The sequence below is a fragment of the Erpetoichthys calabaricus genome, chromosome 6 (genome assembly GCF_900747795.2).
Source record: "Erpetoichthys calabaricus chromosome 6, fErpCal1.3, whole genome shotgun sequence".
NCBI classification, from domain to species: Eukaryota; Metazoa; Chordata; class Cladistia; order Polypteriformes; family Polypteridae; genus Erpetoichthys; species Erpetoichthys calabaricus.
Window position 1 is genome coordinate 215,404,533 of NC_041399.2, and position 27,594 is coordinate 215,432,126.

General features: G+C 43.9%; 1 protein-coding gene across 2 annotated transcripts in view; it reads left to right on the top strand.

Annotated features, from left to right (window-relative positions):
* Window positions 1–27,594, top strand: part of mak (male germ cell-associated kinase) — a 116,879-nt gene that overhangs the window by 34,207 nt on the left and 55,078 nt on the right. For both annotated transcript variants that reach the window (XM_051928981.1, XM_028790839.2), the window contains exons 3-6: window positions 16,468–16,522; window positions 17,225–17,346; window positions 20,168–20,247; window positions 27,067–27,199. In XM_051928981.1, the coding sequence (XP_051784941.1) occupies window positions 16,468–16,522; window positions 17,225–17,346; window positions 20,168–20,247; window positions 27,067–27,199 (390 nt within the window). The remainder of the gene's footprint in view (window positions 1–16,467; window positions 16,523–17,224; window positions 17,347–20,167; window positions 20,248–27,066; window positions 27,200–27,594) is intronic.

The following is a 27,594-nucleotide window of genomic DNA, read 5'->3' on the forward strand; positions in this document are numbered from 1 at the left end:
TAAATAGTCCAAGAGATTATGATATGCTAACGGCCACCTGAGAGAGTCACCACGGAGCACACAGCCTTTTTCTTCTATGTATTGTGCCTACGTCCTAACAGGTGGCGCAGTGGTAGTGTTGCTGCTTTGCAGTAAGGAGACTGTGGAAGATTGTGGGTTCACTTCCCGGTTTCTCCCTGTGTGGATAGCGCTTTGAGTACTGAGAAAAGCGCTATATAAATGTAATAAATTATTATTATTATTATGTGACCACACGGTGATACCCGCACTATTCCGAAGTGACGTTTGCACTGGTTTGTGTTTTTTTTTTTTTTTGTATATCACACCCTCATACACCTTTATCGTATAAGCATCCCTTACCTATGCTGGAGCGTTCGATCAGAAGTAAATATGAAGCTGGTTTTCAATTAAACGTTGTTGAAGTAGTGAAAGAAATTGGTAACTGCGCTGTCGCAACAAAATTCGATTTGTCTGAGAAACTGATACGAGATTGGAGGAAGCAAGAAGATGTTAAAAAAAAAAAAAATTTAAGTGTCGCATTTTTGAACGGGCGTATAAGTCGGGGTCTGATTTTTATGATCGATTTTTTTCTTTTTTGGGTTTCAAGACCCAACCTATACGTGGGTGCATATACGGTAAATATTACTTTTGGTCTACAAGAGTACATTTAATCATACAAAGGCTCAGCATTTTTGACTGTCAGCCATTTATCAGCCACGAATGCCTAACTTGACGTCCTGTTCCCTACTATTGGGTGGAGCTCTCACCCTCCGCCTTAATAAACCTCGCAGCACACAGCGTATGGCAAACCTCCGGCTGCGCCAGGTTCTCAAGGAAATCTACCTTATTACTTCAATCACTCTAGACATGAAGACAAAGCGTAGAAAATTAAAAGCAGCATGGTATTTATTACAGGAATAATAATAATACCACTGGAACAAAGAATAATAGAAAATAGGACTGATAGTAAAGTCCTAGTAAAAGAGGGGGTGTTGGCATTTGCAAGATGTGATTGTTAGATATTCCGATTGGCCGTGTGTCTATATGATGAATGAATTCACTCGTCTGTTTTCCCACACAATAAAACTTTTTGATGTTGCTTACTACCTACTGGCATGTCTTCCTTTCCCAGGCTGTAAGCCCATTTAGCCACTTGTTGTCCCAGATGCCCAGGTTATAAACTAATCGATAGCCTTGGGTACCGGCATGTCTTCCTTTCTTTGTTGGAACAGCTGTTTTAAAAGTGAGGTACAACTGAGAAGAGGAGATGCTCTGATGTGTCCTGCATTTAGTTCATCTGTTGTTGTCTTGAGCAAAATTATAATGAAAATACAGAACAAAATTTGCAGATTTGGTACCCCACAACAGCGGACGTTTTTATCCACCTATGTCACTGAGCTAAGCCCTTGTAAATTTTTGTTTTATTTTGCCAGTGGAGCAAACTGCAGCTTGGCACCTTTTTTAGTTTTTCTATTTTTGAGGATTATAAATGATGTATAGCATCTTGAGCTTCCCAGACTCTGTTTTTAAATGCAAATCGATACCCAGGACAGTGGAGAAAGGAGTCCGCGTTTACAGGCTAATGTTGCCAATCTGCTGTCCTGTAATTTGAAAGTAAAATCCAAAGGAGGTAAAAGTTTAATGAGGGAGCAGGTACAGTGTCTGGAAAAACAAAAGTGCCTCCCAATTCTGGGGGAGCCGGCGACTCCTGCCCTTAAATACAACCATGTTGGGGTGTCGTTCACTCTAGAAGGCAGCACTGAGCCTTTGGCTGGGCTGATATGAGGAGTGGCATGGCATCTTGGCCACCTTTTAGTTGTTTGGGATAAGCCCCTCTGCCTGAAATGGAACCTCCCGGACTTGTGACGTTTCAAAATGGCCAAATGTTTAGTGAAGCAGAGACACTTGAGCTGTGACCTTTCTACATTCAGGCCCCATCAGATATGCTCATGCAGCCATCTTTAGCTTCTGCTTGTTTCGGGGGGCTTGTCCCCTTACGTTTTCTCTTCAGCATATAGAAGACCTGCTCAATTGGACTGAAATCAGGGTGACAGGGTTGGCCATTCAAGAATTTTCTATTTTTTTTAGCTTCGATTAAATCCTGTGTCGTCTCAGCAGTCTGTTTGGATCATCATCTTGTGTAGGATGAAGTGCCATCCGCTGAGTTGGGACTTGAGCAGATCAGATGTTTCTACACCCCTCAGAATTCATTACAGTGCATCCAGAAAGTATTCCCAGTGCTTCATCACTTTTTCCACATTTTCTTATGTTACAGCCTTATTCCAAAATGGATTAAATTCATTTTTTTCCTCAGAATTCTACACACAACACCCCATAATGACAACGTGAAAAAAGTTTACTTGAGGTTTTTGCAAATTTATTAAAAATCAAAAAACTGAGAAATCCCATGTCCATAAGTATTCACAGCCTTTGCTCAATACTTTGTCGATGCCCCTTTGGCAGCAATTCCAGCCTCAAGTCTTTTTGAATATGATGCCACAAGCTTGGCACACCTATCCTTGGCCAGTTTCGCCCATTCCTCTTTGCAGCACCTCTCAAGCTCCATCAGGTTGGATGGGAAGCGTCGGTGCACAGCCATTTTAAGATCTCTCCAGAGATGTTCAATTGGATTCAAGTCTGGGCTCTGGCTGGGCCACTCAAGGACATTCACAGAGTTGTCCTGAAGCCACTCCTTTGATATCGTGGCTGTGTGCTTAGGGTCGTTGTCCTGCTGAAAGATGAACCGTCGCCCCAGTCTGAGGTCAAGAGCGCTCTGGAGCAGGTTTTCATCCAGGATGTCTCTGTACATTGCTGCAGTTATCTTTCCCTTTATCCTGACTACTCTCCCAGTTCCCCACAGCATGATGCTGCCACCACCATGCTTCACTGTAGGGATGGTATTGGCCCGGTGATGAGCGGTTTCTGGTTTCCTCCAAACATGACGCCTGGCAATCACACCAAAGAGTTCAATCTTTGCTTCATCAGACCAGAGAGTTTTCTTTCTCATGGTCTGAGAGTCCTTCAGGTGCCTTTTGGCAAACTCCAGGCGGGCTGCCATGTGCCTTTTACTAAGGAGTGGCTTCCGTCTGGCCACTCTACCATACAGGCCTGATTGGTGGATTGCTGCAGAGATGGTTGTCCTTCTGGAAGGTTCTCCTCTCTCCACAGAGGACCTCTGGAGCTCTGACAGAGTGACCATCGGGTTCTTGGTCACCTCCCTGACTAAGGCCCTTCTCTCCCGATCGCTCAGTTTAGATGGCCGGCCAGCTCTAGGAAGAGTCCTAGTGGTTTCGAACTTCTTCCACTTACGGATGATGGAGGCCACTGTGCTCATTGGGACCTTCAAAGCAGCAGGAATTTTTCTGTAACCTTCCCCAGATTTGTGCCTCAAGACAATCCTGTCTCGGAGGTCTACAGACAATTCCTTTGACTTCATGCTTGGGTTGTGCTCTGACATGAACTGTCAACTGTGGGACCTTCTATAGACAGCTGTGTGCCTTTCCAAATCATGTCCAGTCAACTGAATTTACCACAGGTGGACTCCAATGAAGCTGCAGAAACATCTCAAGGATGATCAGGGGAAACAGGAGGCACCTGAGATCAATTTGGAGCTTCATGGCAAAGGCTGTGAATACTTATGGACATGGGATTTCTCATTTTTTTTATTTTTAATAAATTTGCAAAAACCTCAAGTAAACTTTTTTCACGTTGTCATTATGGGGTGTTGTGTGTAGAATTCTGAGGAAAAAAATGAATTGAATCCATTTTGGAATAAGGCTGTAACATAACAAAATGTGGAAAAAGTGATGAAGCGCTGGGAATACTTTCCGGATGCACTGTATATCACTGCTATCAACAGTTCCATCATCTATATCTGGTACCAGTTGTATCATAAATGTTGTAAGTCATCCTGGATAATGGCGTCAACTAAATAAGTAAATGTAAATGGTACCTCCGACTCCTCAGTTTCTGGTCCCACCAACTCTGCCTGCTCTCTATGTCATTAGACTCGTATATTTACTGAGTTGACTCAAAGCACACTACATACACGATCCCCGGCACTGCAATTGTGAATCATCAGGCTACTTGTCTTGCATCCTAACCTGTTAACGTTTGGGTTTAAAGGCTGTAGGAACGTTGTTGTGGCTCACAATCACCCAGTCACGTTAAACAAAACACTAAATTTACAAAATTATTAATTATTTTATATCAATTAATATACTTTTATCAAAAGTCTAGGGCAGGGCTGGGCAAAATCAGTCCTGAATGGCCGCAGTGGCTAAAGGTTTTTGATCCAACCCAGTTGCTTAATTAGAAAACAGTCCTTGCCAATAATTAAATTTCATGGCTTGTCAATACTTTAACTCTGCCATGTCAGGTCTTTCTCATATCCTAGATTTTTTTTTTCCTTTCTAAGGATATGAAACCTAAAATGGATGAGTAATTCTCAGTCCTTCACTTTTTTCTGTTCACTTTCTTTCCACTTATTTAATTAAACCCAATAGTGCACGATTAAAACACACAGGGGTGTAAATGGAAACAAGCTAAATGGAGAAATGCTGCTCTCTTTTGTCATTTGCATGTTATTGGTAATAAAGAGCCATTAAAAACCGAGAATACAGCTGTTTAAGACTAAAATAAGCGATAAGGGTTCAACATCTTAACGAGCGAGACCACTAAAGTGAAGCAGAAGTGTTACTTGAGCAATAAGCGCCACTTATTAGGGCACGGGGTTGGAACAAAAACCTGCAGCCTCGAAGGAACGACTTTGTCCACCCCGGTCTAGGAAAATAAATAGTTTAATCAAATTTGCATGTGTGAAATTGAAATGTTAACTCATCATATTACGATTTGCATTTAGTTGGACTTGTAATAACGAAACAGAAAACAGGTCAAGGTTTGGGGTTTTGAGCCCCGTATACTGCAACAAAAAAGTCCAACTTATTTTCAAACAAAAATAGCATTTGACAAAAAGGAGTGTGAGGACAGACATTTTATGGAATCGGACTGGAAATGTAGCTATGTGGAATGCTGGGAAGGCGTGGTGGTGGATGGGTAGTGTACATCATCAATGTGGGACCAGAGGGAAGAAAGGAACCCGGAAGTGTTGTTGTTTGGTCGTCCGGTCAGGATTATGGCGGCGGCGCTTCGTCTTTTCTATGGGAAGAGAGAGGTTAGTACACCGCCATTGTCCCCTGGCACAACTTGTCACGATGTGCGTCTGGTCTTTAAGCTGCTCCCCATGTGCTCGTGCGTGACAGACTCCAAATCCGATTCCACGGCCCCGCTTGGAAGCACATACCTTGAATCGACAGCCTGCAGCGTCCTAGCTAACCTTTCCTTTTCCACACTGTAAATGGGCTCCATATCTTTATCAATGAAATCTGCCACCATGGCAGAGATTAATTTCGCTTTGGGCAGGGATTTAGCATTTGGGGTTATGCTGGAAAATAACGATGAGTTCCGTAGATGGCTTTACTAGCGCTAGATCTTTTACTTTTTTGTATACAAAGTATAGGGAAAGTATTGGAATCGTCCAATAATTTGATTTCGATGAATCTTGACGTTTTAGACCTCCCCAAGTCCAAAAAACACCATTTTTGGAAATGTGTCTGTCTGTCTCTGTGTGTGTGTGTAAACATGAGTACACGTTCACGTAGGTCAACCAAATTTTGCATACAATTATTAGGTACTGTAAGAACCATTTTCCTAGTTATATAAGATTCATAAATATTTTACTAGATGACAATGCATAATCTATGGGAGGTTCTTAAAACCCCCATAAGTAGAATTGTATTGGTATATTCTTGCCATTTCTAACAGCTTTGAGTGAACCTTATTCTTCAGTTAGTGACAGCCTTGCCATGAGTAAGGTGTGGAGGGCACAAGGTTTTAAACCGTGACCGTGCCTGAGGGCCTACGGGCATTTTGAGTGTGTGAAACAACTCTAAGAAAACCGTGCTTATTTAAGTACTGTGCCGTACGCTTAAGGCATACAGAAGAAGAAATTAAGAACCTTTAAGTATAGATTAACTAAAGTTCCTCAAGAAAGGCTAAGTTTAGACAAGATACATTTTTCTTTTTTTTTTGGTTTTTATTCTTGTGCGGATTATTTGCTTTTAACTTTCACTAAATAAATCTAACTTTTGGACTGAGAGATTTCTTTCGACACACGTTTTACCCGTACTTGATCTCACCTTACGCTTCAGGTACGAAACGTAGATTTCTATCAACTTTTGAGCTATTTCTGCTAACTGGAAGTGGTACTTGACCTGAAACGTTTCCTCAAAAATATTAAAAATTTGATAATTTCACATCATGTTATGGTAAAGCACCACATTCTAAGCATTTTTTGCCGCTTTGCATTTTTTTGAAAACGACCGGTTTTCGAGATAATCACAATTTTCTGTTTGATATTCAAATGGTAATATAGGCATATTTGAGAATGTTTTTGCTTTACGTAAATGAATATTTGTGTACAAGTATTACATTACACACATTACTAAAGTCTCTTACTTACTGAAAGTGGTAATTTACCCGATTTGTTGTCCAAAATAAAATTATCATGGCAATTTTTTTTATTCATGCAGCTGCAGAGTCCGATTTATTCAACTTTACTTTTCTAATAATTGTTCAATATATTATTAATTTTGATTTGTTGTTGATGGTTCTTTAATGTGCATAAAATAAAAATATAATCCTTGTTCTGCGGTTTACTCTTCAAATATCCATCCCCATATCTGAGTATATATGAGAAAGTCACGGGGAAGCTACTCCTGATTTTTTGAGAGGCGGGGGGCCGCTCAACTGAAAGCTCTGAATCCCCCATGATAGTCAAGCGAGCAGGAGGTAGATTAAGATTGATAGAGGGAGAAAGTCGAAGGATACGAGAAGGAATGGAGATGTGAAGAAGATCAGAAAGATAAGGAGGTGCCCGATTATGGAGGGTCTTGTAAGTAATGAGCAGAATCTTAAAATCATATTTAATAGGAAGCCAGTGAAGCTGCAGAAGGACTGGAGGTGATGTGTTCTATGGAATGGGTTCTGGTAATGACACGAGCGGCTGTAGCATTTGGAACCAATTGAATTTTGTAAAGGAGTTTGTGAGGAAGACCAGAAAGGATAGAATTACAATAATAAATATGACAGGTAACCATAATATTATATTTTGTTAATATAGTTTTGTTTTGTAAGCTAATATGACTAATTGCTAGTCTACTGTATGTCAGAGTGGTGGCTCTGAGGCTAGGGGTCTGCACTAGTAATCGGAAGGTTGCTGGTTCGAATCCCGTAAATGCCAATAGGTACTCTTCTCTGTTGGGCCCTTCAGCAAGACCCTTAACCTACAATTGCTGAGCGCTTTGAGTAGTGAGAAAAGCGCTATATAAATGCAAAGAATTATTATTATTATTATTATGTCATTTTTTAAATAGCTGTTCTGTTATCCATCTTTCTTCTTATCTTATCACAGCCTCGGTCCCGATCCCTGACAGATAATCGAGGTCTTACTGTATTTCATCATTCCCATAATTAATGCATTATTTTCTTATTGGCAAATCATCTTAAAATACAAATTCCAACGAACCGATTAAATGATTGAATTTGTCCAGCACTAGTGCTGCTAACGGCAGAGGGTCTTTTATTTCATACCACTTTTCCACGATGTTCTTCTCGCCAAGGCGCTATACAAGAGGGGTGTGTGACGATGCGGGTTCGCTGCCTGCTCCCATCGTCCGTCCGGGAGTCTTTGAACCCGTCACCGTCGGTAATGTTACCGATGAGCTTGGCAGTGAGGCATAACAAATGGAGCAAGAGGATGGTGTAAAAAGGTGTCACGTGCTTTTATTAAAAGAAATCAACAAAAACAAAGTGTCCAAATAATTAAAGTGCAGTGCTCTCCGAATCCTTCAATAAATAAATAATCCCATAAAATTGAAACGTGGAGGTAAAAACCAATAAATAGAAAAACAAGTGGCCTCTTGACATGAGCTGTGGACCCGCTATACCACAGGGGTGATGCTCTTCTTGTTGGAAAGAAGTATAGTGGAGAATAACAACGGGTGAAGTGACTCCTCGAAGCACACAGAAAGTCCGAGGTGAGGGTTAACCTCCGCCTGTGACCACTAGAGGGCCCCAGTGCCTGTTGCTGATGACCCCGAGGTTTTTCTTTTTCTTTTGTTTACTGCACATCCTTCTCTTTTAATAGAATGTAATTTGCTTTGTTTCTTTCTAGCACATTCCATCTTGCCAGTTTTTGTTAAAGGTACCACCCTTGTGTCATATGCTCACCTGTAAGATGACGCCACTCACTCTGTTCCTGCCACCCCAGTGTTGCACTGTATGAATTAAATATGATTTGTGTTCAGTACCATCCGTCCTTGTAAGAGAGCCGTTTCGAGTCGGATACATTCCTGCTCCAAGCCGCTCACCTTGGTCCTGCATACCCTGCCATTGGCAAGTGTCCACTGCCTCGTTCAAAGGTTACTCGAGCGCAATAATGGAGTCCAGGAACACACCTGTCTGTTATGGCAGCAGTGCTTGTGTTTTGTCATGTTGGGGTCCTGAGGTGACCGTAATTTCTCTTTCAAACCCTTTACTAGGTAGGCCTTAACAGAACACGTCGAATCCCATCAAGAGTCCATCTTTATTCTTACCAGCCTGGTCGCTGTCAGGATCGGCTGCAAGTGGATTTCAATACATCCCCCCCATAGTGGAGTGTGAAATGATGTTTGATGCATCTTTATTTGTAATGCTAAAGAATCTGGAAGCTGCACAAAAACAATTTCTACCCCCAGAGTTTCATTGATAAGGAAAGCACCATCCAGGACAGCGTTATGGCTTGATTGGTTTCCTTTCTTATTTGTTTGTTTGACACTACAGAAAACTCAAGACTGGGGGGGTTCAGTTTGCATGAGCTGCTTCATTACTGAATGTAACACCCCTATGAATAAAAAGGTAGCTGAACTGGGCAGGGGCTTATGCATGAGCTCTTTGATTGGTCAATGGCCACAGGACGTGTCCACAAGTTTGTGTGTGTCAGGAGTTGCAGAGGGACAATTAAGAGGGAGACCTGCAAAGGCGTGTTGTCTCTTTTACCATCTTGCCAAGAAGAGAAGATCCAACTCACTTTCTTGGTAATCTTGCCATGAGGATAAGACCCCCTCTCTGTCCTGGCCATGAAGAGGAGACCCCCTCTCTGTCCTGGCCATGAAGAGGAGACCCCCTCTCTGTCCTGGCCATGAAGAAGAGACCACCTCTCTCTCTTAGTCATGAAGAGTAGACCCAACTCACTTTTTTGGTAATCTTGTCATGAAGAGATGACCACTTCTCTCTCCTGACCAGGAAGAGGAGACCTATCTCACTTTCTTGGTAATCTTGCCATGAAGAGAAGACCACCTCTCTCTCCTGGCCATGAAGGGAAGACTCAACTGACTTTCTTGGTAATCTTGCCATGAAGAGAAGATCCAATTGCCATGAGGATAAGACCCCCTCTCTGTCCTGGCCATGAAGAGAAGACCCAACTGACTTTCTTGGTAATCTTGTCATGAAGAGAAGACCACCTCTCTCTCCTGACCAGGAAGCGCAGCGCCAGCGATTTAGGGGGTTGTCAAGTGAACAGCAGAGTTTATTCTTGTACAGGGTGACTCAAAAAGATTAATCCGATTCCAAAGTGATTTACTTCACTTGTGAATCATTACAGAACAATGTAGTAAATTGTAAATGGTTTAGGTGAGCATAAAGCTTATTATGTCATTTAGGTGCTCAGTATGACCTCCTGCAGCTGAACAGACAACGTCAACGCGACAGGCCACGTCCTCCTATACTCGATGTCGCTGTACTCACAGCTCTTCCGTTTTCTTGGAACTGTTGGTACAAACGACGAATGCTCTGAGCTGGTGGAGGTTCACTGCCATACTGCCGATGAAAATCACGTTGCCCAGTTATGACGAATTCATGCTTACTGAAGTGGAGAACTCAAAACGCTTTCTGCTCAGGGGTCGCCATCACCCCCCATCATTTCAATTGGTATGTGATTGGTTCTCACGATTGTAAAAATATGGCACTTTGAAATTGGATTAATCTTTTTGAATCACCCTGCATTATTATTTATTTATTAATTATTGTGATTTTCTCGTCTCATTTGTCGTTGTCTTCTTCTTACTAAAGTGTATCAATCATAGCCTGCATGTCTTTTTCCATACAAACAACTGTAAACCTTCTTTTGCCCACCACTGTGTAAGCCAGCAGAGTTCAGTGAGCGAGACAGAATGTCAGTAGTGCCCGGCTCTATTTAAACATCCAGTGTGCTTACATCACCAGGTGGCTCCGCATCTTAGTGTGTTGATTGCTTTCTGGTCTGACGTCGTCCGGTATGAGCCCTTGGTCCAGCATGGCCCTTCTACACAGATACATGGATAAAGGACAGATGACATTTTGCCCCTCTCATCTCTTAATTGAAGTCCAGTCTTGCCGTTGACAACAGCAAAGCATACGACAGAATTTACTTTGACATTCTGTTAGTCTCCTTCATGGCTTCTGAACACCGTCTGGTAGTTAACAGGGTCGAGTCCACTACGACTCCTAAATCCTTCTCATAAGGTGGATTCAATTTTCAGGCCTCCCATTGCATATTCAAACTTAACATTTCTACTTCCTATGTGTAATACTTTACATTTACTGACGTTAAATGTAATTTTTCACAAATCTGCCCAAACCTGTCTGCTATCCAAGTCCTTCTGTGATGATTTAATGGATTCCAAATTATCTGCTTAGCCACCTCTCTTGGTATCATCTGCCAACTTAACTAGCTTGTTCATTAATATTCCTATCTTAATCATTTATATATAAAAACTGCTTAAAAATAATGAAAGGACCACTGAAAACACATCAGATCTCAATGGGAATAAAAATCCTGCTGGCTCTCTCTGCTGCTGTGGACTGATATGGTGATGTGTGAGGAACGAAAGGATGGAAGGGACAGAGGGACACCCCGAAAATCAAAGGGAACAAATGATACGGCAGGCAGGCGAGTCCATTGTCTCCAAATTTCATTGCAGCAACTCCAAATCGTACTCAGTAGTTTGTATGCCCCCCCCCCACCCAAGGCCTGATAACGTCCTAATGTGACGACGGATGGTGTCCTGGGGGATCTCCTCATAGATCTGGACCAGGGTATCACTGAACTACTGGACAGTCTGAGTTGTCTGAAGGACCGAAACATAATGTCCCACCCAGAGGTGTCAGGCGAGTGAGCGTGTGTTTGGGCACAGCCAGTCAATGGGATCAATTCCTTCATCCTCTCGCCACTTGAGGCCGGGCATTGTCATGCACCAGGAAGAACCAGCATAGGGTCTGCCAATGGGTCCAAGGATTTTATCCCGATACCTAATGGCAGTCAAGGTGCCCACCGTTGTCTAGCCTGTAAAGGTCTGTGTGTCCCTCCATTGGATATACCTCCCCAGACTGACCATCTTTGACCCCCCGCGAAACTGGTCATGCTGAACGATGTTACAGACAGCATAACGTTCTACCACGGCTTCTCCAGACCCTTTCACGTCTGTCACATGTGCTCAGGGTGAACCTGCTCTCATCTGTGAAAAGCACAGGGCACCCACCAATGGTGGACCTGCCAATTCTGGTATTCTATGGCAAATACCAATCGAGCTCCACAGTGCCCACTAGAGGACATAGTCGGGCCCTCAGGCCACCCTCATGAAGTCTGTTTCTGATTGTTTGCTCAGAGACATTCACACCAGTGGCCTGCCTGCTGGAGGACATTTTGTAGGCTCTGCCAGTGCTCATCCTGTTCCTCTTTACCCAAAGGAGCAGATAGCGGTGGGTCCTGCTGATGGGTTAAGGACCTTCTACGAGGCGCCCTGTCCAGCTCTCCTAGAGGAACTGCCTGTCCGTCTCCAGGAATCTCCTCCATGCCTTTGAGACTGTGCTGGGAGACACAGCAAACCTTCTGACAATGACACGTATTGATGGAGAAGTTGGACTACCTGTGCCAGCTCTGTATGGTCCAGGTATGGCCTCATGCTACCAGTAGTGACACTGACCGTAGCCAAATGCAAAACGAGTGACAAAACAGATGAGGAGGGAAAAATGTGAGTGTCCTCCCTCCAGCTGTTAACCCATTCATTCCTGTTTTGGGGGTCATCTCATTGTTGCCCCTCTAGTGCACCAAAGCAGCTGAAACTGATGAACAAGCCCCTCTGCTACTTCACTGAGCAGATCAACAGCCCACAAGTGTCATTAACTTGATGCTACACTCTCATTACAAAGGGTGCCTTTTATTTTTTTTGAGCAGTTTATATACAGTATATTAAAGATAGCAGTGACCTCAGCACTGCCCCCTGCTGGACACCACTCTTCACATCAGCCAATCCTGATGAGGTTCCTCACACCATCACCCTTAAGGACACACCCTACTGTGACAGACTCCGGGAATTAAACCTCCTCCAGATATTCAAAATCCTCAAAGGCATTGATAAAGTCGATTGAGTAGAATTACTCCAGCTTAAGATTCAATGACGGAGTCGAGAGCATCAATGAAACTGAAGGGGACGTACTTTGAGGAATGAATCCAGGATGCTCTTTTTCACACAAAGAATTGTGGAATTGGGAACAAACTGCCGAGACGTGGAGCTGAAGCAAAAACTTTGACTACCTTTTTAGGGTGTATCTGGTGGAAATAGTGGGACAGCTTATCTTTTGTACGTTTTATGGACTGAGCGGTCTGCTTTTGTTTATCAGATCTTTTCTGTTCTTTGGTTTGATGCATGTTGGTCACACCTGTCGTATCCAACAGGGGGTGTAAAACCCCCGACATGTTAGTTTCTTTTAGTCCTCAGTCGCTTCATGCATAAAGGAAAGTAAAGCAGCACTTGTTTTCATTCTGGTGGTCCGTAAGTACAGGTGAGCAGAGCCCAGCTTTTCACATAAAACTTAAATAATTAATTGTCCTTACAGATCACGGTGACACATTAATAATGAACTACTACATCTGGATTTGATAACACTGCCCTGGTTTGGGAGGTGTGGGGTCTCCTCGGGGTCAATGCCGGGGAGCTGCAGATAGAGGAGACTGGACTGAAATCCTGGCCTGTTCACTATCTGGAGTGAGTGGTATACCCAAAGATCCTTCCAACGCTTGGATTCTGCCAGCTTCAGTAGATACGACTGTCACATATTTCTATGTACTTCTCAGACTGAAATGTCATTTTTTCAGCAAATATATTGAAGGAATACTCCAAAGTGATATTTTACTTGGGAATAAAATTGATGAGCCACAACATGAAGTTATGAGAAAGAGTAGTGGAAGTGGGGTGATGATTAGTGAGCAGCAGGATGGTTTCATGCCAAGAAAGAGCACCACAGATGCCATGTTTGCTCTGACGGTGTTGATGGAGAAGTTTAGAGAAGGCCAGAAGGAGTTGCATTGTATCTTTGTGGACCTGGAGAAAGCATATGACAGGGTGACTGAGAGGAGCTGTGGTATTGTATGAGGAAGTCGGGAGTGACAGAGATGTACGTAAGAGTTGTACAAGATATGTACGAGGGAAGTGTGACCTTGGTGAGGTCTGCGGTAGGAGTGACGGAGGTGGGATTACATCAGGGATCGGCTCTGAGCCCTTTCTTATTTGCAATGGTGATGGACAGGTTGACAGACGAGATTAGACAGGAGTCCCCGTGGACTGTGATGTTTGCTGATGACATTGTGATCTGGAGGTCGAGGAGACCCTGGAGAGGTGGAAATCTGAGGAGGAGAGGAATGAAGGTCAGTAGGACCACCAAGACAGAATACATGTGTGTGAATGAGAGGGAGGTCAGTGGAATGGTGAGGATGAAGGAGTAGAGTTGGTGAAGATGGAAGAGTTTAAATACTTGGGACCAACAGTACAGAGTAATGGGGATTGTGGAAGAGAAGTGAAGAAGAGAGTGCAGGGAGGGTGGAGAAGAGTGTCAGGAGTGATTGGTGACAGATGGGTATCAGCAAGAGTGACAGTGAAGGTCTACAGGATGGTAGTGAGACCACCTATGTTATATGGGCTGGAGATGGTGGCACAGGAGACAGAGCTGGAGGTGGCAGAGTTAAAGATGTTAAGATTTGCATTGGGTGTGACGAGGATGGACAGGATTAGAAACGAGGACATTAGAGGGTCAGCTCAGGGTGGACAGTTGGGAGACAAATTCAGAGAGGCGAGATTGCGTTGGTTTGGACATGTGCAGAGGAGAGATGAGGGGTATATTGAGAGAAGGGTGTTAAGGATAGAGCTGCTAGGCAAGGCAAGAAGAGGAAGGCCTAAGAGAAGGTTTATGGATGTGCTGAGAGAGGACAAGTGGGTGATGGGGGTGACAGAGAAAGATGATGAGGACAGGAAAATATGGAAGAAGATGATTTGCTGTGGCAACCCCTAATGGGAGTAGCCAAAAGAAGAAGAAGATACAGTATGTGACTTGCCCCATATGATTTGTTTTCATGGAAAACAGAGAGAACATTTCTGAATGGCAGCCTGTGGTGACTAACGTTAGACAACGGCAATAAATGTCAATGAAAAAATCTCACACTAACCGTGTCACGTAATCCACGTCAAGTCTTCCAGTCGTATGCTTACAACAAGCCACACGCTTGTGTTTTTTCCTTAAACATTAATAAATAAATGCCTTCTCCACAGACATGTTTACAAAAATTGCTCAGAGAACAGCGAAACTCTGAAGAGCACAAAAGGCACAGCAGAGGACACCTGAAACGGCAAACAAGTCCTAATGCTCAAATCCAGAATATGAATTTAAAAATGGATCATAAAGTAAAGAAATCTAACAAATTCACAAAGATACAGAATAATGACAAAAGAAACTCGCCAACGCCAGCACATTCAATGAACCGCAAGGGACTGCTTGTTTGCTCCAGCCTTTGTAGGTACTGAAGGCAGTTCCTTAATGGTGATGACCCTCTTGGGGGACCACCCATAAGATGCACGGAATAAAACAGGAACAAGCACATACACAAAGAAATTGAATAATACGCAAAACTAATATGAAACACAGAGCACATATGAAACTCGAGTAACTCCATAAACATAAAAAAAGAATCAAAAAATGGATTAGAAGGACCTTGAGGAGGAATCTGAACACCAGCCAAGTGGAAATATAACAATGGACAATAGTCAGTGGGAATCTTCACAAAGATATGGGGAGACCCCCAAATTATGTTCCTCCTCTTAGCTGTCTGGAAGCTGTCTTAGCTCTCTGGGCTCCATCTATGCGTTTTTGTGGTGAGCTCAAAGTGTAGGACTTCGTGGAGCCACAAGAGCTCTAGGCTTACTGCCCCGGGGTTTATACTGGATGTGCCATCACAGACCCTGGACGTGACTCCTGTGGTGTATCTTGAAGTAGCTAAAGGCCAGCGTTTTGAAAGCCACAGTCCCCTGGTCAGCTTGGAGTTGTGAGGTCAGCTATGGACAAGGCCTACGGTGGAAGGGTTTAGGGGAAAAAAAGGAGCTGAAAGAGCAGGTAGTTGTACTGTGGGCACATTCAGAAGCCACCTAATGTAGCGACGTTCATGATAGGGGTGGACAAACAGTAAGTGCATAAAGTAGTCTGCTCTGTAAACCTGGTAGTCCAGCTCTGTATGTGTGGGCTCTGGAGGGTTACCTACGACATTTTACAGCAACATCCATTTGATCCTGTAAGTGTTGGAGTGGACAGATTGGCATCTCAACGGGGATTGAGGTTAACTCCCTACCCGACCAGAAGGATGTGGAAGGACACGCATCCCAGTCAGCTTGGTTGCTGGTACCTTTCCCAAACTGGAGGCCTTGACGGAAGGACAGAGGTAGACTGTTTCCCAGGGCCATGTATCCCCCGCCCCAACTCTAGTACCTGGAGGAACCCCCCACTTGTAACCCCGCAGGGCATGTTGGGAGCTGTAGTCCTGAGAGGCAGCCCTGTTGGGGTACTTTGGAGAAGCTGCAGGGGAATGCTGTTCTTACTGTGGGGGGACTTCCACCTGGCCCAGAATTTTTGATTAGGAAAATATTTGCATGGACCAAAGATCTGAAACATCTGTGAGTCCGTAGTTCGGTTGTCCGGAATTCAAAACTGGTAGTCGCAGACGTCCAGACTATCAATTTGTCCAGCCCTGCATGGGTGTACTGTATGGGGGCTGTAGGTCTTTACTGTTTATTCATTTGGTTGTATTTTTGATAAGCTTAACCCCCTCCTATTATAAAGCCCCCTCTTATTTTTGTACCGTTTGGTCTCCATTGTTGTTATTTGAGTTCAGGGGAGCTCAAGAGTGCCCCCTAGAGTTCACACAACATAAATGAAAGAAGCACCTTGATGACCTTCCCATGTTGACTTTGGACCACTTGGGCTATGCTATGTCAGTTTTACTGGCTTGTGCTTAACGACATTTTTCTTTTTCTTAGTTTTATTTAATGATTGATTTTTTTTTTCTTTCAGAATGAAAAGGAAATTTTATTCATGGGAAGAATGCATGAACTTGAGGGAAGTAAAGGTAAGCCCACCACTTTGACTGTTTCTTTTTCCCAGTTATCCCTCCATTCCAATGGAAAGTTTCATCGGGCCCAGAGCTCCAGGGGGTTTCTGTAGCATGGGTCACAAAATGGCAATGGTGACACGATTTGGAGTTCCAAACATGACGAAACGGTGTGAGGCTTCTAAAATGAACCACAAAAGCAGGCCCAGGACCTTCACTGACCAGCCCAGGAGAGGCTCATCTGAACCAGCCAGGCCCCCAACTGCTACAGGAAGGCTTTGGCCTAAATAGTCCTAAAAATTAGGTGTTGGCTTTTAAAGTTTACAAATGCAATAAAATGGCAAACATTTCTTGCAAGGGAGGGAAGCCATAAACATTTTGGTATTTAATAAAAAGGGCAACAAGAACCTTAATGGTGTTTCTTATGTGTATGTTTCAAAAAGCATTATTAGATATAGTACTGTATATGCACAGTGTATTTATGGAGATATGTGCCACACTTGGGAGTTTAAAAGTCAGACTGTAGTGGATACCTGTCTGTGGTGGGCTCAGCCCAGCTCTGACGCTTCCTTCAGGTTTGGCTCCTGCCTTGCCCCCGATGTTGCACGGATTTGCTCCCGGTCCCAAATGAATTCAGCAGGCCTGAGATGTTCACATTGTGCATTTGACCCTTTTGAGTTTGTCTGCATTGTTGCTCCATTTCTGTTTCTTGTCACGCAGTCTCTAAAGAAGCTGAATCACGCCAACGTCATCAAGCTGAAGGAAGTCATCCGAGAGAACGACCATCTTTACTTCGTGTTTGAGTACATGAAGGAGAACTTGTATCAGTTAATGAAGGACAGGTAAGCCACCCTGCCGGCCTTCCATCATTTTCTACAAAGAACTGGTGTGAACTCAGAAACGCGTTGTTTTTATTTTGTTTGGTTAGACGTTTGTCAAAGGAGTTTAAAAACGTCATTCACTTAACCTTTGGTTCAGCTTTTCACTCTTTTTAGCGTACTTTCTGCTTGGTATGGTATGGCAATTTTGTGAAAAGGATGGCCATGGCTGTGGTGAATACGTATCTTAAGAAGAGGGAGGAGCACAGGGTGACGTACAACAGTGGAGAAAGATGCACACAGGTAGATGACATCCTATGCAGAAGAGTTGATCTGAAGGAGATTGGAGACTGCAAAGTGGTGGCAGGGGAAAGTGTAGTTAAGCAGCACAGGATGGTGGTCTGTAGGATGAGGCTGGAGATCAAGAAGAGGAAGAGAGTGAGGGCAGAACCAAGGATCAAATGGTGGAAGATGAAAAAGGAAGACTGCAAGGTGGAGTTTAGGCAGAAGGTGAGACAGGCACTGGGTGGCAGTGAAGAGTCACCAGACAGCTGATGTAGTGAGGGTGACAGCAAGAAGGGTGCTTGGCGTGACATCTGGACAGAGGAAGGAGGAAAAGAAAACCTGGTGGTGGAATGAGGAAATACAGGAGAGTATACAGAGGAAGAGGATGGTGAAGAAGTGGGATAGTCAGAGAGATGCAGAAATTAGTACAAGAGTTTAGGAGATAAGGCGCAAGGTGAAGAGAGAGGTGGTGAAGGCTGCAGAAAAGGCGTATGATGAGTTGTATGAGAGGTTGGACACTAAGGAGGGAGAAAAGGACCAGTGGGCTACACAGACGGACCGAGCTGGGAGAGATGTGCAGCAGGTTAGGGTGATAAAGGATAAAGATGGAAACGTACTCACAAGTGAGGAGAGTGTGTGGAGCAGATGGAAAGAGTACTTTGGGAGGCTGATGAATGAAGAGAACGAGAGAGAGAGAAGAGGTTGGATGATGTGGAGATAGTGAATCAGGAAGTGCAACGGATTAGCAAGGAGGAAGTAAGAACAGTGATGAAGAGGATGAAAAATGGAAAGGCCGTTGGTCCAGATGACATACCTATGGAAGAGTGGAGGTGTTTAGGAGAGATGACAGTGGAGTTTTTAATGAGATTGTTTAATGGAATCTTGGAAAGTGAGAGGATGGTGAGGAGTGGAGAAGAAGTGTACTGGTGCTAATATTTAAGAATAAGGGGGATGTGCAGGACTGTAGTAACTACAGGGGAATAAAATTGATGAGCCACAGCATGAAGGTATGGGAAAGAGTAGTGGAAGCTCAGTTAAGAAGTGAGGTGATGATTAGTGAGCAGCAGGATGGTGTCATGCCAAGAAAGAGCATCACAGATGTTTGCTCTGAAGATGTTGATGGAGAAGTTTAGAGAAGGTCAGAAGGAGTTGCATTGCGTCTTTGTGGACCTGGAGAAAGCATATGACAGGGTGACTGAGAGGAGCTGTGGAATTGTATGAGGAAGTCAGGAGTGGCAGAGAAGTACATAAGAGTGGTACAGGATATGAACAAGGAAAGTGTGACTGTGGTGAGGTCTGCGGTAGGAGTGATGGAGGTGGGATTACATCAGGGATCGGCTCTGAGCACTTTCTTATTTTCAATGATGATGGACAGGTTGACAGACGAGATTAGACAGAAGTCCCCATGGCCTGTGATGTTTGCTGATGGCATTGTGATCTGCAGGTCGAGGAGACACTGGAGAGGTGGAGATATGAGAGGAGAGGAGAGGAATGAAGGTCAGTAGGACCACCAAGACAGAATACATGTGTGTGAATGAGAGGGAGGTCAATGGAATGGTGAGGATGAAGGAGTAGAGTTGGTGAAGGTGGAGGAGTTTAAATACTTGGGATCAACAGTACAGAGTAATGGGGAGTGTGGAAGAGAAGTGAAGAAGAGGGTGCAGGCAGGGTGGAGTGGGTGGAGAAGAGTGTCAGGAGTGATTTGTGACAGACGGGTATCAGCAAGAGTGACAGTGAAGGTCTACAGGACGGTAGTGAGACCAGCTATGTTATATGGGCTGGAGACGGTGGCACAGGAGACAGAGCTGGAGGTGGCAGAGTTAAAGATGTTAAGATTTGCATTGGGTGTGACGAGGATGGACAGGATTAGAAATGAGGACATTAGAGGGTCAGCTCAGGTGGGACGGTTGGGAGACAAAGTCAGAGAGGCGAGATGGCTTTGGTTTGGACATGTGCAGAGGAGAGATGCTGGGTATACTGGGAGAAGGGTGCTAAGGATAGAGCTGCCAGGTAAGAGGAGAAGAGGAAGGCCTAAGAGGAGGTTTATGGATGTGCTGAGAGAGGACATGCAGGTGATGGGGGTGACAGAGCAAGATGACGAGGATAGAAAGAAATGGAAGAAGATGATCCGCTGTGGCAACCCCTAACGGGAGCAGCCGAAACAAGAAGAAGATTTCTGTCTGTCTGTTATATAGTGACTTTTATTTTTATCTATCTGTCTATCTATAATCTTGCACATCTATTCATCTATTTATTATATAGTGCCTTTCACATCTATCTGTGTATTATGTAGTGCTTTTGCTGGCTATCTATTATATAGTGCCTTACATCTGTCTGTCTATTGCATAGTTCCTTTCATGTCTACCCATATATCATACAATCCTTTATAACTGTGTCATGTTGTGCCTTTTGCACTATATCTCTACCTCTCTTTCTTAATTTCACATTATGTGTTATTGTTTATTGAATTCCTGTCATTTCTCTGTTTCATCAGATGTGGTTTTATTGTTGCACTGCCTTATTTATTTATTTATTTATTTATTTTGTTGTCTGTTTACAGAAGCAAGTTGTTTCCTGAGTCAGTAATCCGAAACATGATGTATCAGATCTTACAGGGTCTCGCTTTTATCCATAAACATGGTAGGTTATCTTTTCAGAATGACCCAGCAGGCTTCCTCTCAAAAATCTGATTGTGACGTCCAGTCAGTGCAGACATTTTGTGGGATTTCATTTCCTCCTCAATGGAGGTGAAAGCCTGCTGAGTGCATTCTGGTTTCTGCATGGTGACGCCATTGACTTCCAGTGCCAGCTGCAGGCAGTGGGCGATGAGCCAAGTAAAGTGCTGCAGTTTGGCACCAGTGTTTGTCGAACAGCTTGGATTTAATGCCAGTAGATCTCCACGGACTTGCTGGCTTCAATGGCCTTCTCAGCAAAGCCAGGGTGGTGGCTGGAGTTTGGTGGGCTCTGCTTCATTTGGGGTCTTTTTATTCCCCCACCCCCCCTACCCCCCCGTGTCCTTTCTGTGGGTCTTGTGTCAGAGAAGCTAAGATGTTCACTGAAAATGAAGTCCTGAACATCAGTTTTCAGGTGCTGTCAGGCTTGGCTTTTGTGCATAAGCATGAGAAGATCTTCTGATCCTCTGTCTGTCTCTAATATGAGTCTTTTCTTCTTGAGTTGAAGTCGCCCCTCAAGTTCCAAAGCAGTTCCTCCATTATGTGCCTTTGTCAATTAATCCGTGTTACAGCACCACCTGCTGGTCAGCCATGGAATTCTGTGTATAATTATTCTAGCCCATCACATCCGAAATGCACAAGAATAAAGAAGAAGAAGGCAGTACAGTAAGAGGGGCTTTTGCGTCCCTCCTGCCCCTGGCTAAATGTGGCATCCAGCCACCTGCCCACCTCAGGACATCCTCTCCCATTTCTTACCCGTCCTGGAGCTTTGGTTGTTTTCACTCGCCTCGTTGCTCACTTCATGAGAAAAATCTGAGACTTTCATAAATAAGGAGCCCAATCTCCCTCCTAAATTTAGCCTCCTCTTGTGAGTGACGGTCAGCCTCACGCTGTCTGCTCTGTTTTGAGACTTCAGAGGTTAGAAGATAATGAATCCACCAGGGTCACTGCAAGACTAGAATAGAAATCAATATTTACATGTTGCCAGGCAATGCCAACTTCTGCCACTTCACATGAAAATTGATGGCATGTCCTTTTTAACAGGCGCTCTGACTTGCAAGGTCACTCTGGCACACAAGGATTGGCACATCTCAGAAACTCAAGCCTCCTCATTTTTACAAAGCAGGACAGGCGCCTGCTTGTTGAAGTGGGCCACTCGCTGACCGGCTGCTTGAATTTTGTGCAACAAAATATTAGGAAATGAATGTTGAGTACAGGGGCGGCACGGTGGCGCAGTGAGTAGTGCTGCTGCCTCGCAGTTGGGAGACCCGGGTTCGCTTCCCTCCCTGTGTGGAGTTTGCATGTTCTCCCCGTGTCTGTGTAGGTTTCCTCCCACAGTCCAAAGACATGCAAGTTAGGTGGATTGGCCATCCTAAATTGTCCCTAGTGGGTGTGTGTGTGTGTGTGTGCCCTGTGGTGGGCTGGCATCCTGCCCGGGATTGGTTCCCTGCAGCCTTGCGCCCTGTGTTGGCTGGGATTGGCTCCAGCAGACCCCCGTGACCCTGTAGTTAGGATATAGCGGGTTGGATAATGGATGGATGGATGTTGAGTACAGTGTGTTAATGATAGGGGGCACTACTGAGCCCTCCCTGAACCCTCTGATCAGTTGCTTGAATTTGGTCCATTAAATTCAATAATAGAAAATCATTTTATACAGTATCTGAATGGTAGGGGGCCGCTTGAGCAATCTTTGAATTCAGTGATCAGTTGCTTGAATGTTTTGCAAGATAATTTAAAATAAATAAAGAAAAAAAAATAAATTTTATATTCAGTGTCACTAATAAGGGGCGCTATTGATCATTTTAGAACAGCACTGAGCTATTAGCTAAACAATTGGACTGAATGATCTCCTCACTTTTGTTAAATGTCTTTTGTTTTTCTGTTCGTCCCTGAAGCCAGCAGTCAGTGGCTTGAATGTTGTACAATGGAATGCAAAATAAATCTCTCTATTATAAAAGAAAATCTTGAGACGGGAGTATTGCCAAGAGATTTTGTTCAAGTCCCGCCCTCCTCTCAAACCACGCCCTCTCGCGGTCCTCTCACCTCTCATTGGTGTCAATGCTTTTGTCATCACAGTTTCTGCACTCTCAGCTCTTATAAATTTTTACGTTTTCCTCACTTTAAGTTCCCAATAAAAGGAGACGTATTATGTCCAAATCTTATTGAAGAATTTCATCCTGAAGGGTTATCATTGGAAGAAATGAGTACACTGGCAATCCTAGCAGCGAGAAACAATGAAGTCAAACGAATTAACACAAGTTACACAGCAAATTGGTTAAATGCGTATCAATAGACTCTGCTGAAACCATTGGTGGTGATGGTGCGGAAGATAAAAACATCAACTTACAATATCATGAAGAATATCTACAAGCGTTAACACCGTCTGGTCTTCCACCACACAAATTATTGTTGAAAGAAGGGTGTATGTGAATGTGAATTTCCCCTTGGGATTAATAAAGTATCAATCTATCTAGCTATCTATCTATCTATCCTGCCAACTACACTATCTATCTGTCTATCTATCTATCCTGCCAACTATGCTATCTATCTGCCTATCTATCTATCTGTCTATCCTGCCAACTACACTATCTATCTGTCTATCCTGCCAACTACGCTATCTGTCTATCCTGCCAACTACACTATCTATCTATCCTGCCAACTATGCTATCTGTCTGTCTATCTGACTATCCTGCCACCTACGCTATCTATCCTGCCAACTACGCTATCTATCTATGCATCCTGCCAACTACGCAATCCATCTGTCTATCTATCCTGCCAACTACACTATCTATCTGTCTATCTATTTATCTATCTATCCTGCCAACTACGCTATCTCTATCTATCTGTCTATCCTGCCAACTACGCTATCTATCCTGCCAACTACGCTATCTATCCTGCCAGCTATGCTATCTGTCTTTCTAGCTATCTATCCTGCCAACTACGCTATCTATCTATCCTGCCAACTACGCTATCTATCTATCTGTCTATCTATCTATCCTGCCAACTACACTATCTATCCTGCCAACTACGCTATCTATCTGTCTATCTATTTATCTATCTATCCTGCCAACTATGCTATCTCTATCTATCTATCTGTCTATCCTGCCAACTATGCTATCTATTCTGCCAACTACGCTATCTATCGTGCCAGCTATGCTATCTGTCTTTCTATCTATCTATCCTGCCAACTACGCTATCTATCTGTCTATCTATTTATCTATCTATCCTTCCAACTACGCTATCTATCTATCCTGCCAACTATGCTATCTCTATCTATCTGTCTATCCTGCCAACTATGCTATCTATCCTGCCAACTACGCTATCTATCCTGCCAGCTATGCGATCTGTCTATCTATCTATCCTGCCAACTACGCTATCTATCCTGCCAACTACGCTATCTATCTGTCTATCCTGCCAACTACGCTATCTATCTATCCTGCCAACTACGCTATCTATGTATCCTGCCAACTATGCAATCTGTCTGTCTATCTATCTATCCTGCCAACTACGCTGTCTATCTATCTATCTATCTATCTATCTATCTATCTATCTATCTATCTATCTATCTATCTATCTATCTATCTATCGTAATGTTATTGTGTAATTTACGTCTGAGTGATGGGCTGTGCGATAGGACGAGATTAGTTGTATTGAAAATTAGTCAAACAATCCTTACATGTTAAATTTGAACAGCCAACAAGAAAGGTAATGCAGTCCATCTAACATGAGACACCAAAGGAGATCGCGATAGCCATTCGTATTAAAACATTTACAGACTAGCTTTTGCTATGACAATTAACAAATCACAGGGACAAACATTCAAAAAAGTCGGTTTATTTATTAGAGAGAAAGAAACGAAATTCACTCACAGGCAATTATATGTTGCGTTGTCACGTTGAGAGTCCAAACACGGAATCAAAATTCAATGCGATATTGACGAAAAGTTAATTCCAAATATTGTTTTTACTGAAGTTGTAAGTTTAAACAGTATTTTCGTGTTAATTTCAAAGCCAAACAGAATGAAATTGTATTACGCAATGAATAACTCTAACACAACATGAAACATAATTTAATTTCAATTTATTACGTTTTACTATTTTTTTTTTTTACTATGGTTAATTACTCGCTGTACTGTAAAATAGTTAGGTCTATTATGCATATGTAACAATTCCCATGAAAATAACAATCTGTTTAAATAGTACATCCGCATCCCCATAGCCGTGAAGTGGCTAGCACATAGCGCCCGCATGGGGGTTGGCGAGCGAAGTGAGCAGGGGGCAGAGCCCCCTAGTAATAAGTAATTTAATGTCATGTCATTTCCTATCCTGCTTAATTCAGACCAGGGTTTACAAGTGTATGGAGGGGGCAGAGCCTATCCCAGCTAGCATAGGGCACAAGGCTAGAGCAAACCCTGGACAGGGTGCCCGTCTCTTTTCACCCACCAAACACACACTTAGGCCAATATTGTGTCAGCAATTCACTTAACCTTCATATCTTTAAGAGGAAACCGGAGCACCCGACTGGGTGACACAGACATCTGTAAAATAAAATAAAGACTCTGATGGTCAGAAGTTGACCCGTTTCCATTTTGTTCAGGAGATGTTGCACGTGATATCCCTGAAGGGTGCTGATAACGATAAGTCACTGTAACTGTGACTTCAAGCCATTGCACAAATACAGCACTAGACATTTCTAAACGTGTCCCCTTTCCTGTCACCAAAGGAAATGATGGCTGTGAAAAACCTCCCTGAATTCCAGGCTCGATTAGCTTGTTCTGCGTCTGACAGTGGCTGTCGGTTTGGTGACTTGTGCCCAACTGCAGACTAAAGTGAAGCGACTGATGTTACACGGCCACACTCCACTCAGCCCCGCCTCCCGCTGCTCCTCTCCGCCTTAAACTGCCTTCTGTGCCCCGCCTCCTTGCCCTGCCCCGCCCCTTGACAACCAGCTGGGCCCCGCCTCTGTGGAGTCTGAGAGTCCTTCACTTTCTACACACTTTACTGTGTTGTTGATTTTATGTGAAGTGTTGAATTTTGGGACCAACACATCCACCGAGAGCAACTTCTCCCAACCATCCAAAAACAGTTTGGTGACCAACATGATGGAGCGCCGGGCCATAAGGCAAAAGTGAGAACTCAGTGGTTCATGGAACAAAATATCGAAATTTTAGGTCCATGGCCAGGAAACTCCCCATTTGTGAACTTGTGGTCAAGAGGCGGCTGGACAAACAAAAACTTGTAATTCTACAGGGAGAGGCCCTCAAAAGAGCCCCCTGAATATTCTGTTGTAACTCCCGTTAGGATGAAGCAATCTGAACCAATAAAATCCGCTCTATCCCTTGCCGTATGTGTAATCAATTGCGTGACATGCGATGCTGGAAGTGGTTTCCGTTTTCTGCCAGACACATTTCGACGCGGCCCTCCATGTTCCTGAACGTATCGGCAAGTGTCTCGGTTGGATAGCAGCAATTTCACGTTGGATGTTTTCCTTCACATCTTCCACAGTGTTCTTCTGATTGACTTTTCCTTTGAGCAGACCCCAAAGGAAGAAATCTGGTGGTGTCAGATCTGGCGATCATGGTGGCCAAAGCCCCTTTGAAATGACCCCATTGCCGAAGGACTCGATTTCTGCCATTCTCCTTGCCGATGTGTGACATGTTGCTCCATCTTGCTGGAAGTCACCTTCCGTGAACTTGTAATCATCTAGTTGATTCTGACATCGCTTAAACGAATTGGTGACCCAATAGGTTGGCACCATGAAGACGCGCTGCTCAATACTGTACACCACCATCCTGATGAGAAGTCGAGTGATGGAGTGAAGGGGTACGGGCGGTGTGCACCCAGATGTTGCAAATGGAGGTCCGGCACCTACCTCATCACTCAGATGCAGGGACATCCCAGCTTGTTTGAAGCTCCATAGACTGAGGAGCACATTGCACAGCATTTCATTCAGATTGCTTTATCCTAGCGAGAGTCATTACAGAATATTCGGGGGGCTCTTTTGAGTGAATCTCCCTGTACTTCAGTACACCATAGAAACATCTGACATCAAAGATCGAAAAACACTGAAGCAGCAAACGTGGTGAAAGCCAACACTTGGGTCATTCTCCAAACTTTTGGCCACGACCTTTCAGCCAAGATGACTCTGAAGTGGCTTCACAGCAAGTCTCTCTGTGTCCTTGAGTGGTCTAGACATTAAACCCTGTAGTACATGTATGGAGAGACTTGAAGATGGCCGTTTACAGACCCATCTAACGGAGCTCGAGAGGATCTGCCAGGAAGTATGGGATAAACTGCCCAAATCGAGGTGTCCAAAGCTTGAAGAGTCAAAAGCTAGAACTGCACCCAAAGGAGCAGAGGCTTAAGCATCTGGTCACTTCTATGAATGACCGATTTCAGAAATCCTTTGCAGAGATTGGAGAACCTGTTGGTAGGACCACCATCTCGGCAGCGCTCCCTCATTCCGCTGTTTATGGAAGAGTGGCCAGACGGAAGCTGGAGTTGCATCCAAAGGGGTGGCTTCTATGAAGTACGGCATGAAGCGTCTAATCACTTCTCTGAGTGACAGATTTCAGCTTTTTGGTTTTGAATGAATTTGCCATGATGGGTTATTGATGGGCACAAATGGCAACGTTTCTCCATGTCAGATGAAATGAATGAATGCGCCGTATGGAGTGATGTCTAGTTGTAGCACTTGCATGTCGATTTCATAAACCAAACTTTCTTTACGTTATGAATTCTCACTCTTCATTGCCATAAGTTAACCAGCATTTTCTGTGCCATTTTAGGGTTTTTTCATCGTGACATGAAACCGGAGAACTTGCTGTGCATGGGCCCTGAACTTGTGAAAATAGCCGACTTTGGCTTGGCCCGGGAGATCCGGTCGCGCCCTCCGTACACGGACTACGTGTCTACCAGGTGGTAAGTGGCTATGGGTGCGCCGCTCGTAATGTTTGGGGCTGCAGTTCAAAAGTAAACCTCCTGTCTTCTAATGGTGGCATTTAAAGAATGTTTAGATGGTGTCTGTGAAAGCCAGTGCCAGCTTTCCGGGAGTCCACCCCTAATAGTGATGGTGATGCCAATGAAAGAGCCCTGGAGCGCGCAGTCTTTCCCACATTTCATCTTGTCTACAGACATGGACAGATTTGTCGGGCCCCTTACAGACGTTTTAAAAAAACAAAAAAGTGCCGTATGGCGCCTGAAAAGTGACAAAATGACAAGCCATTGTCCCCTGCGTACCCACATGCCATTGAGTAAAGCAAAGCAAATGTGGTAAGAGATCGAGTGTTGCTTCTTCTACAAAGATCTTCTAAAAT